This window comes from Drosophila ananassae, chromosome 2L (genome assembly GCF_017639315.1).
Source record: "Drosophila ananassae strain 14024-0371.13 chromosome 2L, ASM1763931v2, whole genome shotgun sequence".
Taxonomy (NCBI): domain Eukaryota; kingdom Metazoa; phylum Arthropoda; class Insecta; order Diptera; family Drosophilidae; genus Drosophila; species Drosophila ananassae.
In genome coordinates, this window is record NC_057927.1 from 13702222 (window position 1) to 13719885 (window position 17664).

General features: G+C 44.5%; 2 protein-coding genes across 2 annotated transcripts in view; one reads left to right on the forward strand and one right to left on the reverse strand.

Moving 5' to 3' along the window:
- LOC6499445 (hemicentin-2) overlaps window positions 1-17664 on the reverse strand; it is a 68279-nt gene that overhangs the window by 42368 nt on the left and 8247 nt on the right. The gene's annotated exons all lie outside the window — the stretch shown is intronic.
- LOC6501144 lies at window positions 13305-14879 on the forward strand. Its single transcript, XM_001954594.4, has 2 exons — window positions 13305-13429; window positions 13661-14879. Exons 1-2 carry the CDS (start codon window positions 13422-13424, stop codon window positions 14613-14615), a joined length of 963 nt encoding a protein of 320 aa, XP_001954630.1. The 5' UTR covers window positions 13305-13421; the 3' UTR covers window positions 14616-14879.

The following is a 17664-nucleotide window of genomic DNA, read 5'->3' on the forward strand; positions in this document are numbered from 1 at the left end:
CTCCAAGCCCCATTTTGCCCCCATCGTCGAATGTAGGCCACTGGCAGCAGAATGTTGACTTTAACGTTGCCGGCGCAAGTGAAATTTATGCAACTGACGGCTACTCAGGGCGCTTTCGAAAATGGAAAATGGGGGACTTTACGTCCCCGCGGCTGGCAGCCGTTTTAAAGGCTTACGATGAAACGTCGAGTGCTGCGTTCATAATATTTTATTTTTTTTTTTTTGGGTAAGCTCCCGGCGAAAAGATTTATGCGGGTGGTCCGGGTCTCGGAGCGAAATGGAGGGACTTAGAATTCTGACCCGAAGCTGCGGGCCACGTAATTAAAAACTTCGTCTAAACAATTCTCTAATTAAATATTATTCGTCTGTCGGCCACATTGAATCGAGAATGGCTGTTGAGAAACAGTTTTCACTTCTGCCGGCGTGTGAATATTAATGACTTGACATTTCGGGCTGAACTTCTGAGTGCGAAAACTTGCCCACAAATGCTTCTCAATTTCGGTCGAGGACCACCCCGAGCTGGCAATGCGGAACGCAATTAAAACTCCTCCCCAGCACCCGGAGGGTTCTAAACCCTTTAATGGCTTAATGACGAAACCACGAAATACATAGTTGAGCGACCAAATTGAGCAGCACTTACTTATTCCGAGTGAATGAACTCCAATACTTCACATCTGCCCCAAAGTGACGAGGGTGTAGTGCGGTAATTGAAATTAAATAGCGTTTAAAAGTTTGCTTAGCCTTAAGAGGGCGAATTTTCGAGTGTCTCTCAGTCTGTCTGTCTTTTCATTAAGATTGATCTGCTGTTGAGCTTTCAATTATTGTGATTTTCTTGGGAGATCTGCCCGGAAGTCAATCAAATTAAAGTTGTTCTCCCAGCCAGTGGGTACTCAGAGCCATTTACACAATTTTTATGCAGCTAACTGCGTATGAAAACTATATTTTCTACGCTTACTGGTGGTACTGCATCATGGATGGCAATGCGGATGGAGCCCGCCTTCGTCCAAGTCCCAGAGGAAATTTATCTAAATGTTGTTTCAAAACTTCAACTTGTACGGCTGACTCTGGAGCTCCTCTTGATCCAGCATCCACTTTTTTCGCACACTCTCTGAATCAGTTTGTGCTCCAGCCTGAGTTCTCTCCCCGAAGTTGTCACAACTAAAGACATTACACAACAGATTACGTATACGCCGGGTGGGCGCTGAAACAAGAGATGATTGGGCGGGGCAAAGTTCGTATTAAAGTGTGCCTCTTTCTAGTTGCGAGCAGATTTACAGCAGCAAATTTTTATGTTATTGCCCGGCGTGTGTGTGTGTTTCGGGGAGTGGAATAAACTCCTCCCCCAGCGCCGTGGCTGCTGAATTAGTGTCTGCGGAGCCAGCAGGCGGCGCCCCCTTTCATTTGCCGGAGCGTGGCTCGAGATGTTTATCTTTACATCCATAAATACACATTCGGTACACACATCCAAGTCCCTGTCCATGCCCCTGGCACGTTCAGGGCTCTGATGTAGTCTAGTCAAAATAGTTTTCCCCCAACCTGCATCTCCGATCTCTCGGCCTGTCTCTCGGCCTGTCAACGGGTCCTAGACGGTAGCTCCACTGATGTGGCTGTCTCTGTTGCTTTTAAAAGCTTAAGCTGGGCAAACACTTTTCCACATTCCTAATGAGTGCTTGTGTCTGTTTCTTGCCTGTCTCTCCACTTCTCCGCATCGAAGCCATTGCCAGACTTCAACTGAGACCCTAAAACGTGTCCAAAAATGTATGCTATACTTATTGTTGAAGTTGTAAACGGGCGGAGTATTTTCTACACTTGTCTTAAAATAGTATGTTGCATTTAGGATATAGGAATTACTTCAAGTATGCTTCAGCCTGAATGCTTTCAGTTGAGATTTTGTGTATTCCTAATGGAGCTATTCATATATTCTGGCTTCAAATTAAATTGAAAGTTTATACTTTACTGTGCTCTCTCAGTAATTAAAGTACACATGCAATTGATTAAACAAAGGCTAAAACATTTTCATTTCAGAAACAAAAGTCCAGAAAGTGCGGACTTTTTATAGGTTTTTTATATACACCCACCAGCAGCATATTCGAGCATTTCGGCTTTGTTTTGCAGCCAAAATAATATCTGAAGGGTCACTCAAGCACACACAACCGACACGGGTAGAAACGGAAACTATTACGACGGGCAGCGAAAAGTCTATAAAAGCAAATGCCGCCTCCTTCCGAACCCCCTCGGAAAAGCAAGGAAAAGCTAGACCGGAGCACGGAAGGCAGAAAAGAAAGTCGGCTATAAAAATCACAGGTTTATATACATTTTTTGAGGACGGCCAGTTGCGGGCGTCGTTATTTTTGCTGTTGCTGCAGTGTTTGTTCTACATCAGAGTTCAAAGTTGTTTCTGGAAGCACTTTTCTCCGCTTTAAACAGCAATTGACTGGCTGCTCCATCCGCTCCTCCACAATTTTCGGAAAACTTCCCAATTTGTGAGTAAGGGCAGAGTGGGCTATCGAACGATTACGTCAGTAGAGAGTTTGGCATCTTGTCACTGGCACAATGGAAAGTTAATCAGGAAGAGTGGCCAGGACACTTGGTAGTTTAATCTTCAATTGAAACTTTGGACATTTCCGAAATAAGCTCAACGATCGGCGGGAATAAACAAAATTATAAATGTGGAGAGGCGAAAAGTTCAGGAATCCTTGGACCTTTTCTTTCTTAGAGCTTTCCGGTTCGGCATCCCCGCTCGTGGCAACTCGAAGATGGTCCGCCATAAATCAGATTGCAAAGAAACACACACACACTTACAGGAACGTAAACAGGAGTGCCATAAACTTTGATCTGTTAATAAATGGCCCACACTTAATCATCCCAGGTAGGAAGAAAGTTTGCCCGACCAAATCGGGCCATATATATATACTATACTTGGGTATAAGTTGGAAAAATATCAGCCTCATTTATTCATATGCCAATCTGGGCAAAACTTAAGCAAACAGTTGGAGCCAAGAATTATTACTGCCGACTTACTAAAAATTTAATTTATGACCTCCCGACCAAATTACTCATACGCCGCATGGGCCGATTACCCGTTGAGTGTCCTCCGCATTTTAAAGTGGATTCGCGCTTATTTGGCCCAACATTCGCGGACACCAAGGCCCAAACGCAATTAACACATACACGGAAACTAACACACATACTTCCACTGTGTGTAATGCCACTTAGCGAGGTGTGGGTGTGGTCTAATCGCTTCGCTTGTCAAATTTTCCGGCCCACGGCCCCTTCCGACCACCGATCCAGGTCGGACTGGATGCTGGTCCATATTCCCAATCCACTTGGACGCCGCATCACGAGCACTCTGGCCGGGCCAAAAGCAAACGGGCCAAATTAGGTAAACTAATCAATGCAAGTGCATTTGTTCTGGGCCCGCCTCGAAAGGGAGGCCACATTAAATTTAATGCCAGTTTTTAGCAGGCATTTACTGCCTTCAGCCGCCTTCAGCTCCCAGTCTGCTCCTTTGTGCATGGTTGTTTGCTCTGATGCAACTTAAGCTTTATTTGCCTGTTTACCGAAGCCACTGCCGGGCAAACAGAGATCAAGTCAACTGCAACAACAATGGCTGTATCTCCTCCTTAAGCCAACAGCACCGGCAAATGTGTGCTGATGCAGCAAATTTTCGCATTAATAAATCTCTTGTTTGCTAATAAATTTCTAAATAGCAAACGTCTCTCTTTCCTGTGGGTCATTCCGGAGAAAGTTTATTTATGTGATAGGTGCAACCTCATTCAAAATCGAAGATTATATGTTAGTATATACAGTATGTAAGCTCTGCAAGGATTTTGGATGATTTTAAGTTCATGGGATTGCCGAACATCTAATCATTCGATTCCCTGGATATACCAATTACCCTGAAACTTTACAGAATTTGAATGTTTTTGTCCGACTGACCAACTGCAGTTGGTGAGGCATTCCCTGGGCGTCACTAATTGACTGCGAGTCACAAGCGAGAGCAACAGGACAACAGGACATTTACATACCAATCAACCTTGAAACACACACGAAGCGGCATGGCCATATCGATGTGGGCGAAAAGTTCAATCATGTAAATGGTCTGTCAACCGAGTTAGGAGCTAAATCACAACACACGCCCGAGAACTCGGCACCTTTGGGAGTGGGAATTCGGTCCATTCAAATAACTAAGTTTGTCCTTGACCTCAGGTGAAGGACTCGTGTTAAGCGAGGCTCAGGCCACGTGCAGTCTCAGTCGGGCAAAAATTACCCAAAAAATAAGCCAACAGTCTGGTTCGCATTTGAGTAATGATAGCCTGATTGAATTTATTCGTCGAGGTACTTGAATATTTATTAGGCGACGACCTTTTCGTATAATACCTGATGGCACAGGTATATGACTATTAAATATTAAAATTATGAGTAAATGGTGTAATCATTAATAAAGTAATTTGGAAAGTAGCTACTGTAAACAGGCCTTCCTCAACACCAGATGACATCATTCACACTCGATGTCGATATCAATTTAATACGTAAACTAAAACCAAATCAAGGGCAGACAAATCCCAATCGAAATTCATGTCAAATTAGTCTGTGAGTGGGTATTTGTGTATTTTCTATGGCTTATTTACACACGTCCACATCGTCTATATACATTTTTGAATATTTTATGACGAAAACGAACGCGTTGTCAATACTGTGTGTCCTTCGTCACACAGACGTCACCAATACGTCCCATCCATGAGACCCGAAACCTTCTAATTTTTAAACCCCAGACCCCAAGTTTACTCTTTGTTGTAGAAAATAAAAGTTTAGCTTTTCACACGTGCACCAGCCTGCCTTTTCCGGCTTCCTACGTCCTGCGTTCTGTGTCCTGCGTCCCAGCTGTCAACTCTTTACACGAATTATTAAAACATTTTCCCACGGGTGTCAACACTTTCGTCGGTCGTCATCTCGGCCGCCGGGGAGTCCGCTGGCGCACCGGATAGATAAGGGGCGTGGCAAGCAGGGGCCCTGGAACCGGGGGCACCGCAATGAGAGCACTTTAATATTTAAGGCAGCTTGAAAAATGCAAAAGACAAAAGACTCCGGACTCGGGACAGGGGCGAGCAGAGCAGAGCAGGGCAGCGCAGCGCCAAAAGTTCAACCATTTCGCGGTTAAGTGTGACAATATTTTATGGCGAGTGTTAAGGGTGCTCCAGGGGTGGCTAAATCTTTTCCGTCGATGGGTTAGCGACACTCCAACCGTAATGTATATGGCCCAGCGACGCCAGCCGGATTAACCGGGGAGAGCCGGAGCCGGAGAGCGCGTAATAAAAGTTAAAGACTCCCGAAAACCGAAAAACAGGAGCCGACCGGAGCCGGGTTGTGTGAATGTGTATTTAGGTCGCTCCTGGGGGCAGACGGCTTCATTAAGATAAACCAATAGCTGCTAAATTGTTAACATTAGGCATACATAATGAATTACGGCACTCGGCCTGAAAATTTAAGTCGGCCGGTCGGAGCTTCTGGGGTCTGTTCGTACTTGCAGATACAAGCCCTCAAGCCCACACCCGAATCAGGGACACGGCTTTATCTATGAGTTTATGGGAGGGCTGCTTCTGTGTCTGCTGTTTAGTCATTCGTTTCGCTTGTTAACAATTTCTGTGAACCAGACAGGCGACAGGAGACAGGGATCCGAGATCCTGTAAAGACGTTGGGCCTTTCACTCAACTGCACCGTTTCGGGTTGGATTCGTGGCGGGGACTGAGATGACTGGCAGATTCCACCTGCCATCGCAGCTTAGGTATTCATAATTTAATGCCAACTTACACGACACTTGGCGTCATTTCGCATCGTTTAGCTCAATTTTCGAAGCGCTTGCACAAACAGCCCGTTAATGAATTTGTCTCGATTTATCAGAGCCCTATTACCTGGGCGAAATCCGAGAGCGGCACGTTGGGGCCTCAGTCTTCTAGGGCGTTGTTTTCGAAGATAGCGGAGAGGACTACTACTTAAGTACTACTTACTATTATTACCAAAAAACTAATTTATTATACAAAATGTACGATAAGTAACTCGGGAAAGTATGTATATATTATTATAATGTAATATAATATTTTAAATAATTTCCTTTTCAAGGCGGAAATGGAGGCCATAGCCATAAATATTTTTTGCGGTGTAAACGTTTCCTGGTCTCGTCTTGGGTTTCGTCTTATTTTGTTGTCGCATGTTCATTTGCAGTTTTCGGTTTCCCTTGTCTGAGCCGCCTTCAACTTTGGCTGCTTGTGGCCTCCAGAGGTCATGTGCTCTCTCCACCACCACCCACCACTCCGTCCACACCCGCATTCCACAATTTGCCAGCTCCCTAACCGCCCTACCGCCATCCCGCCCTACATCACTTTCACTTTGTCCCTGCTTAGACAATTTCTGTGTTTTAGCCCCAGGATGCCCCGTAACAGAGCCCCGCCCGACGCTGCCATCGCCCACCTTCCGTTTCCCTTTTTGGCCAGGCTGCTCTGGTGTTTTGTTGCCTGACTTTTTACATAATTTTGTCGCTCGGCTGGCTTTGTCCTCCTTTTGGCAGCTGCCTCTGCTACCCCAACTCCCCGGCCAGCCACTGTCATCCTGTTTGTGTTATCCTATGTGTTATTGGCATTGTTGTTGGCGGCATTCTGTGAATTCGTTGTGGCCATTTCAGCTTGTAATTCACTTAAAACCGCACACAATGACAAAATGTAGCAACGCCCGAATAGAAACCCCAGCTCCCCAGCCATGAGCCTGAAGTCGAAAACAGAAGCTTTAAATTATGTTATTAAATTTGTTTACCAAGGAATTCAGTGTCTTCGTCCTGCGCTTCAGACTGCTCGACTTTGATAAAGTTTCTCAGTCGGCACTTGACACAAATCTGTTGGCGTCCCAGGCATAGTTCTGTCCCATTTTAATTAAAGACAAGTCTCAACAAAGTCCCTGTTGTAATCGAATTGAGAAGTTCACAACTACACTGCTGAAAATGAACTTCACTTGAAATAATAAAATAGTTTTGAACTTGTTTATTTAATATTTGTTATTTATTTAGTAAGCCATTAACCCTCTATTTTCTCTTAGTGCTCTCTTTTTGGCTTGTTGGCTGGCTGATCTGCTGCCACGGCCCCGCCGAAAAGCCCTAATACCTTAATCCACCCCAAAATCCCGAGCACGCGTTCCGGTGGCGATGATTTCGCTTGATTGCTTCGATTGTTTGCAATTTGCCCCGCCCCTATTCGAGGCTAAGTGCTTCTAAAAACTTGACTTGACTTGGCTGGAATTGAAAAATAACACGCAAATTCCTGTTTCGAGCTCGGTTGAACTTTAATTGGCGTGGGTCTGAGTTCCAGGCCCGAAATGTTTTCGGGGCCGACATGAAAGCGTCACATTATTTAATAAAAAACTTGCTCCTCCTGCCTGGGGAACAACGCCCGGCCGCTGAATGGAGAGCGCGGCTCTGAAACGAGGCTTGAGGCGCTATTAAATATTGACGCGCCGCACAAAGGCGGCTAAATGCCACAAAAGAACTCATAATGGCGACTTTGTGCCACTCTAATGCCATTTTATGTGCTTTATTAGGGCCGAGAGGTGGTGGCCAGGGCGCCACGAAGATATTCATTTAAGGCGATTCCCCGAGTCCTATAACATCAAACGCAAATTTGTGTCAGGTGAAGCATTAAAATTACCAATTACCGCACAATACAAACTCGTCTCCCGACAAAGAAGGCATTAAGTAGGCCCACTACGGGCACTATATTCTCCAGCTTAGGAAATCTCATTAAGGATTAGGTAAACTAGTTATTCCAATTGAGGAAGGACGATTGTGGAAAGCCGACCTAATCAAACTCGAGTGTAGTGATGCGCGCTATTATGGAAGGTCAAGCATGATACTTATGTCTTTTGCCGACAGCCTCATTAATATTTATCATAATCATAATGAATGTCTTGTTGTCTTTTAATTTATATATTTTTTAAGCAATTTTTTGCTGGTTAATGTAATTGTTCTGATTTATCCTCGCTATCAATAACAAGAAATATTTCAATTTTGTTTGCTTTTAATTATTTTTGAGGCATAACAAATATTTTTATTTGGCTGCGTTGCAAAAGCTTCATTAATTATAGAAAAAACTGTAAATATTTAATGAGCGACTTTCTCTTTAACTTTCGCAAGACCTTTGCTCGTCTGAATCCCTAGACAAAACAAAAATGGACTATAAAACCTCCGGAAGCCCAGACCCGAAAAAAGCGTCGAGGAAATCCAACTTTATGACTCACTCTAACCCCAACTCTATAAGGTCTTTTTTCTCCTACGGCACCTCAACCCCGGATAAAGTTTCTCAGCCACCTCGTCCTCAGTCGCCGTTCTCCGGAAAAGCTATAGATACGGATGTATGGACATTATGGTGCGTACGGTCAATTTATTACGTTCGCGCTTTAGCCGCCCATGCATGGCTGCACATTAAAAAGCAGATTTAATTAACTTTGGCCAAACTTTTATTAATATTGAACGCGTTTATTGTGGGAGGGCCCAGCTGACGACGGCCCCCTTTCCCCTTTTCCCACTCCTATCCCTCACAAAGGGCGAGAGAGTGGCGAAAAAGGGCGTTAAATGCGCTAAGCAAGTTTAAGCCGTAATAATAAAAAGTAGCGCACAAGAAAATAAATAAAAGACATACCATCAGCACGCATTACGTACACAATTTACTTTATTGCATAAACTGATTATAGTTTTAATGCCTCACAGGCGAGATCGGAAGGACTGGCGAGACAGGCGGGGCGTTTCTGGGGAGACGTTCGACATTCAGGCTGCCGAGCAGGAAAACTTTAATATCCTGACGTTATTATCATTATTAAACTGTGAATGGCATAATAAACGAACAGGGTAACCGCAACGCGTCGTGCGCAGCGCGAATTTCCAAGTTGCCTCAAGTACCGTGGAATAAAAGTGTCAAAAGGTAGACACATTTTTAAGGTAGAAGAAATACCTAAAGAGTTATGGATAAGAATCGGCCAGAGTCCTAGTCCTAGCAGTCCTAACTTCTTTAATTTAAATCAATTAATATAGTAGATCCCCCTTAACTTTCCACAGTGCATTAAATGTAAATGGAAATGTTCTGTTTACCGTCAACATCCGGCTAAAGTGCAGCAGCACTCCCGAGGGCAAAGACAATGCGCCCTCTTATCGATGTGCGGCTTGAAGTTATGGCCGCGTAATAATCTATTGAGATGCGTTTTATTGCGCATACGCCTCGAACGCCCTGAATGCCAGCCAAAGCGGTTGCCTGCGAAGCCATAAGCACTTCCCATCCCCAGCCCGGGGCTGCACTTAACGGCCAGCACGAGCCACCGGAGTCACTTCGATTGCATTAAGAGCCCCTCTGGCTTTCACTTAATGGCGAAAAGATTTCCGGTGGTCGGGTGGGCCGATGACGAGGATATTTAGGGGAGAAGCAGAAAACGGGGAGGAGTTGGAAAACTGTTGCTAATTTCGTATTGCTCGCTTGCCGGTCATGGGATTATAAAGTCTGAGCTGACAGGGCCGGTGACAACTTTCGGCCACAACTTCCTTCAGCATTGATTTCACTCTGCAGCCCGGTCCGGTCAACATGTTGGACGGTCACTAATTAGTCGTTAATGATGCATTTCCCCAGATTGCATGTCTCGATTATTTCGTTTCACTTCGTTTGGCTTGGGTTTCCCGCACAGACACGCACATACCATACCTCCATGCCGTTCCGAGTTAATCTTGTATCTGAAATCCCGGCAGACACGCAATATTGAAGCCCTGCGGAAAGTCAACGGCAAACGGCGGATAAAAAATCTTCTTACTCACGCCATGAGTTTGAGTTTTGCCATTCTTACCGCTTCCCGTCCGTGATTCCTTTATCCTTGTTTACCTGTAAGCAGATAACGGCGGGAGACAGCCCAGAGATGAGGAAGGAGGCAGCATACCAGTTTTTACTTGGCATTTCAATTTGCTTTGCATATAATTATTATTACATTACGCATACGCCCCGTTGCCTCACACATGCCGCGTGCTCGAGGAATTAGTCTGTTGTACTTGATACTGCTTTCGAAGCTTGAGAACCGGATTTCCGTGTAAGTAAACGATGAAAAAAATTCGCATAAATCTTGGAAAAATATTTGCATTACTCAGCATTGCTTCCTCGTACGCCCCGCAGCATTTAAGCTGCTTCGCCCTCTGCCATTTGTGGCCATTAATTTGCATTCATAAAATATGGCTCGATGCTGATTTTATTTCCAGCCAAAATATCTGCAACCATCCAGCCGTGGCGCAGACAGCTTTCTTAGAATTTCCGACAGTCTTCTGTTTTCATTGTTTTAACACATAAGCTGATTAAAGAACGTTCGAGTGCCGGTCCTGCCTGTCGCTAGATTGCGAGCCGATTGCCTTGGGCTTTAAATTTAAAAATATATTACGGAAAATATGCATAAAATTGTGATAAATTTATTACGCATCATTTGCGATTACTTTCTGCGATTCCCGGCTGACCGAGAAAATTGACATCTGGACTTGGCTGTCATTAATTTGCTTCGTTAATGTGAAAGCAAACAATGTGAAAATGGCATCGGTGGTCATTATTTTACATTGTAATTAAATTTATGCCATCCGTCCACTCCACTCTACACGCAAGTATTCTCGATAATGCTTATGCTCAATTTGTTGTTACATAATTACAAGAAATAACACCGCGGGACATTAAAAGTGTAAACAAAGCACTTTAAAGCGATGCGCTTCAATTAAATCATTATGGCATGCCCCCTAAAAAAGTCACTGGTATTCACATTTTAATCACTTGGGCTAATTAATTAAAGTCCTGTGTGATGCACCTTATCATTCTGCTTTGCTGTCATTCAGTTGAAAAGTTTTTTTCACTTCCGGTTACTTCTCATTTAGAAGTTGAAAATGTATCGTATCTTGCCGCCCATCTATGCATCCGTATCCATGAAACTCATTTGGGTGTTCAGTGAGCACTGAGCTAATTGATTAAAACAAATTCAATGCGTGTTTAATTAAATTAAAATTTTGATTTTATCACAACACTGCTCGCTGGCATATGTTTCTGCCCAAGGGCCCCAAGCTTGTCAGCTTTAAATGGGAAACGTATTTAAGCGAAAAATTCTAGCACAGACTGTGCAATTAGCCCACCTAGTTAATAGAGTACGTGCTTGATTAAAATTTGTGTGTGACTAACACATTAATTAAAGTTTCATGAGGGCAGAGAACACAAAGAAAAAAAACACAGCAAAAAAAATTGGGCAGAAGACAAAACTGGGCGACTATTTAAATATTTATTTCAGTCATTTGTGTTGTGGCGAGGGCCTCCTCGCGCGACAGAAATTACCTTTCGCTCACACAAATTGCATTTGCGTGTCAGCCGCAGTGCGCCAAAAAGGGGGACAAGTGGGCGGCTCCAGAGAAGGGGGCGTGGCCCTTCTTAAGGGTGTATCTGTACAAGTGTGTGTGTGTGTGTGTATGCTTGGGCTGAAACATGCGAAGCGTGCGTAAGTCGGCAACATGTAAACGCGTATTAATTAAGGCAAAACAAAGCGTCGCCGCTCAAGACAACGCAGGAACCGACCAAGACGACAAGGACATGCAAAAGGAGTGGCAAATGGGCGGCCACAGGAGCTAGGGCCAGGGCTGGGGAGGTAGCAAAGAGAGGTTCAAAGGATGGGAAGTCAAGAGCTCGTTCTCAGCCATTTTCCCCTGTCAAGGCCTCAATGTGTCCGTGTCCGTGTCTGTGGTGGTGGAGGCAGTGAAATGGAAATGTCCTTATAATACGCCAGACGTGGTACATTTAATTCCTTTTTTGTGAGAGCCAACTTCTTTGACTGATTCTTTTGATTTCATTTATACATTTTAATTACACAACCAGTTCACATCTCTCTTAATTTAACGGGCGTTATATTTAAAGGGTCCCTTAATGGAGGGCGTTTTTAAGTGGTGGGGGGTGGGCTCTACACTCCTCTCTGCACTCCACTCCATTCCACTCCTCTCGCCTCTCCATGGACCCCCGGCAAAGCACCTGGACAGGTGAATAGCACTCAAAGTTGTCGTGTGGCTGGCAGCCGCACTTTTCCGGCATTGTCACAGCTGTCAGCAGCAGTCGGTCCAAGCTGCCACAAATGTCAATCCCCGCTTTAAATGCTGGCGGAATAAGTGGAGCTGCGTATAGATTTTTATGAGCTTGGAACCAATTAAGGTAAAATCCATGTGCACTGAAAGCCCAAATTGCAAAACAGCCTCTTAAAAATCTGTGTTACTCCTTTAAGTCCTTAACTTTGGCCTGGACTTTTTGACAAACATATTTGTCACCAAGACCACCAAGTTAAAAAATTATATATAAGAAAAACATTTTTTTGACAAGTGCCAAAAGGGTGTGACCAAATGGGCAGTTATGGTGGTTCGAATTGAATTTTCGTGCCCACTTTAATTGCAATTCGTGTTAATTTCAACGGGGAAACTTGGCTTAACAACCACTTGAGGCGGCCAACTGCCACTTCATCGGTCATTATGACTGGCCATAAACAAATCAACAAACAAAGTGGCCCACCACCAGCCACCAGCCTCTAGCCGCATGCCGCATGCCACCTGCCAATAGAAAAGCCGGTGGCCACGTCACCACTTTGCACACCCACTTTTCGCACAAATTGCACACGAAAACTTGAGAGTCTCAGGAAAAGAAAGTCGGGCCGAAGAATGCGAAGGGAAACAAAAGAAAGCAGGAAAGGAAAAATCATTCATTATCATGTCACGTCAATCGAAAAACAATCTAATGACTGCACATGATTTCTATCTCAAATACTGGAGCCGACCAAATACTAGACCAGCCTGCCAAAGGGGCAAAAACGAGCCGGAAAATCACTCCGACGCCCCCACACATGGAAGCAATTTCGCATGGAAGTGGTTGAAAAGTTTGCGGCGAAACGTTTATTATGCATTAGCCATGCTTAAATGGTTAAATCAACTGTAAATCCCTCCCTTCCCTCCACAACAAGGTCAGCGTGGGAGGTCGATGGGCGGTCAACTGCACAAGTCAAGTGTGAACTGTGTGTGGGTCGATGAGTGTGATTTGATAAATCACTACGATACCACTATTCGAGTAGGTTCGTGTGTAGGCGGTGTTGTTTATCGGAAACTAAGATGCCGTGGTGCGTAGGCTTTTCCAGTTGATTTCGACTCGGCAGTGAGCAGTGAGGAGTAAGCACTCCTTCACTTCACTTAGGACCAAGTTCATTTTAGTTATAGTTGCCTAAGCAGCGGAGTCCTATAAGTTTACGAATTACTTTTCTAGAGTCTACAGTCTAGCCACATTCAAGGATCAGAAAAGTTTGTCTTGCCATAAAATTCATTCCAGTAGACTTATTTGTATTTTCTATATTTGATTAAAATGAGCATGTAAGTGAATAGATCCTAAGACCTTTCAAGCTTATGATGGGCCGACTATCCTCACACGTGGGTAGAAACACAATTATCCAATAACTGGATGAAAATATTTTACAATCTTTTTGGAGGGAACTCTTGATAAAAATAAGCCATAGTCTATATTTTACTTGAAGCCCATTTAAGCAAAAAATATGCATATGGCCTAACTTACCATAATTTTAACAACTCCCTTATAATTTGTAGATTCGTAGCAGACGTAGACGTAGATGACTTGTTTGTGTACCAGTATCCCTTGCTGCCGCCGCCGCTTATCAAATACGATTTCATCTACCAGCTGGCCTGCACGCGATCCCAGGAAGTGAGCCTGCCACTAGTGGTGGAGGTGGAACCCTCAACCAAGCCCAGTCGGCTTAGCATTCCGGATCGCGCGAAGAAACCTCCGACTCGGCTCACATACCACACACCCTACTCCGCTAGCTCCACTGAAACGGAGGTAGAACCGGAACCGGAAGAGGAGAAGTACCGCTGGAACTCGCCCCGCCTGATGATCCTCTGCGAGGATGGAGATATCAACTGTGCCCTATACTACCTCTTGGAGTCCCTGCACGATCCTTTTGCCGCCAACTCGGTGGCCGTGCTCTTCCTGCAGGAATCTTTACTAAGTGAGTTCATTGACCGTCTGAAGGACCGCTTGGAGCCTTTAAACCCCCTGATCGCAAGCCATCCGGCTTTTATTCGCACGCTGGAGCGACTGAAGGAGGTGCAGGCCAAGGTAATAGTGGGGAATCCCGAGACGGTCCCCGAAGATGCCAGTCCCAGGTTCGTCTTTGATTTGAACCAACGATTCTTGAGCGATGGACCCACTGGAGTGATCACCCTGCATACCTTTCGGACCATGAAGGAGGCCATCTCGCTCATGGCCACGGAGCAGGTGCCCTTCACGTCGGTCAGTATCTGGAACGAGAAGCTGGGAGCTGCCTACGAGCTGGTGGCCCGCATGAAGCCCCAGATATTTTTGCTGAACTGCTTTTACGTAAACCTGGATCCGATTGGGCTGGCCTTTGCCTGCAGCGTGAACTCCTGCAAGATCACGGATGGCTACCACTATGAGTCCGTGACCTTCAAGGAGAATAGGAAGGTGGTCGTCCACCCCATCGCAACTATCTGGGGAAAACAGGACGCAACTCGCAACTACTGACCTGACCCCCAACCATATTTGCAATTCAAAGCTTCATCGCGCTGCCAATTCAAATTATTAGTCAATGATCTGGGTGCCTGCTAATTGAGTTTTCGCAGAGGCAACTTAATTGCCAAAATTAGACGGCCCATCCCCCGGAGTCTTGGCCCATAATTTTCTGGGGAAACTCGAGGACCTCTCTCCCAGCGAATAATCAATGGAAATTGTGGGCGCCGTTCTGTGTCGCTTTGTATTCTGAAATTAAAAATTCCTTTGGCGAAGTAATTCACCTAACGTGCCAATAATTTCAAAAATTTTCTTTGCCCCTCTTCCTGCCAGCGGTGTGGAGGCACAAAGGCAACAAAGAAGGTTCGTGCTGGCAACAAAATGTTGAGTCTGCCAGCCGGATGGTGGGTGGCTTCAGGTGGAATTCTGAAAATGCCATAATTACTCCACTTGCTACCTACTCGCAAATGGACGTGGAACTGGGTGGTTGGTAGTGGAAAGGCGGTCATATTAGTGGTACATTTCGGCTTGTTGGTTGGCCAAATAATACGAGAATGGCTCTGCCGAGAGCTTGGATTGGAGAGGGGATGGTAACTTTATAATGTACTTCCGTTTGCTTTCATTCACATGGCGGCGGAATATCAAAATATTTGACATTTGCATAAATAACACGCGCAGCAACGGAGATCTCCGGCCAGTTGAAAGGCAAATAAGCTCGGTTCTTTACTGCTAAGCCCCTTCCTCCTCTGTCCACTGTCATGCCGTACTGACACGCCCACATATCATGCCTGGAATTGGGCAAATTTTAAAAAGCACCACATGCCGCCGCCGAGGAGATGGGAAAACGGGAGAAATATTGCAACGCGGGTAGCGAAAACAAAACCGTGGAATTTTTGCCCACCAGCCGGTGTCCGGAGCGGCGAATGGCGAATGGGGAGTGTACGGTGTACGGAATGCGGTGTGGGTGTGGGGGTCCGGTGGCTAAGGGCAAATAAGATTTGCGTGGATTCCGGCTGAATTTCGGCCAGGAACGAAGGGCGGCCGACTGTTGTGGTAGCATGCCTGAAAAGCACGACCGGCTCACTAAATAAACAAATTCATAAACAAACAAGAGCCCAGAGTGAGGGAGTTTGTTTAAGACCGGTTTTGATACCCTGATAAAGAGATTTGGTCTAAAAGAATCACTCAATATGAGAGCAAAGACGTTTAGGTAAATTATGCAATTTTGTATCCTACCTATTCACTAAGCCAATAAGATCAAATATCACTATGCCAGTTAAGATTAACATAATTATTTATATTTTTCAAGTACTTAACTTAAAAAAATAAGTAAGAAAGATTTAAGAAATATATTATATAAGATGTGCCATGATTAAATAATTTACTACCTAATACTACTACTAATATACTAATCCTTCGAGCATGCTAACACATATACATAATTAAAGACCCTATTTGAATTATAAATCGCATTCTAAATGTACGTGCTAATTGTATTAAAATATTCATAACGCGTGTATTATTTTTAAAGCCCATTGTAAATCAAATGAATATGACCAACATATAAGTTTACATTACCCCATGTATTTGTATGGAAAAAGAAAACAAGGAGAAAAAACCCCAGAGCGAAATGAAGTTTATTTATCCAGCGAATGGGCAAAAATTAGACGCGGCTGCATGCAAATTGGCAATTAGGAAATCCTTTATTTTATGAATTTTTCGCCAGAGTGCCGATTTCATTTTCTTCATGTTGGCTTGTTCACTGCCTCGCCGGCTGGTTTGGGTTTCAAATGCAAATAAATGATTCCACATCCACATCAACATCCAGCACCGCCGACCCGGCTCTGCTGCCACTTCCATCTCACGGCGTTGAAGCCCCATTTAGGGCTTTTATTTGGATGTGTATGGGATTCGAGTGGGTGGATGGGACAAGGGGTTTCATTTTTCACGCTTTTATTTGGCATTTTATTTTGGTAACGTATTTAATTTCATTGCAGGTTCTTGCCCTGGGTAATATCCACCGTATGAATGGAAATGAATTTTCCTGGCTGGGGCTGGAGCTGGGGCCAATAGGAACGATAACTTTTTAAAGTTTTGAAGGCAAGCGTTACGCCGACGCCTGTAATTGAATATTATAAGCGAGCATCGGAGAGTATTTTTATGGCAAATATTCCCCCTTAAACGCTCTAATCAGAGACTTAATGAGCTCCTAAGAGGTTCGATTCGCTTCTCCGCTCCAATATCGAAATAAGCTCCGCACGTATGTTTTTATTTCCTTCCCATTTTATTCCTGCGAGTATCCCACTGCAAAGCAATAACTGACTGGCCAGGATGAAAAGCGGATATCTCTTGAAAAATAAATCCACAAGCGATAAATTCTGGCGTGCGGAAAACTCTTGGCGTTGGCTTGGGAAACGCTTACTTGACTTCAATACCATTCGGCTTGGCCTGGGAAATTGCAAAGGTGAGGGTCGGGCATAGAATAAACTGAAAATCTTGGCAAACAGCGAAAAAACAAAACAAACCCAACTAGAAGCACAGTGAAAATCTTAGTTGAGTTGAAAGATTACATCCTGTTTGGAAGGGACGTGGAACGGAAACCCTAACTAAAAGTCAATTCCCAAATCAGGACTGCCAAATAACTGGGAAAGTAGCTTATTTCAATCGAACATTGGACGGTCTGGTCGATTTGGGTTTTGTTAAATTGTTAAAATCCTATTATTTTAACGACTTTAAACTTTGTCATTGTCTATTTGGCTCGTTCTCGTCACGAATTGCTCCCTTTTTGGCCCGTTTGTTTGGCATTGTTTCATGCAAGTTTGATTTTCAAATCAACTGCAGGTTGCCTCCACCTTAATCTGCTCCCTTGTCCCCTTGGTCCTTGTTCCCCTGTCCAGAGTCCCCACTTAGTTTTTGTTGCTGTTGCTCCATTCAGTTGTCAAAATAAAAACCTGGCAACCTGTTGCCACGGAGGATTACTCGTGCGTTGAATGCCTCCCAACCAGCAAGGACCTCCCTCCCTTCGGCATCCCTCTCGCGTCCCAAACACACACCCATAGTGAAG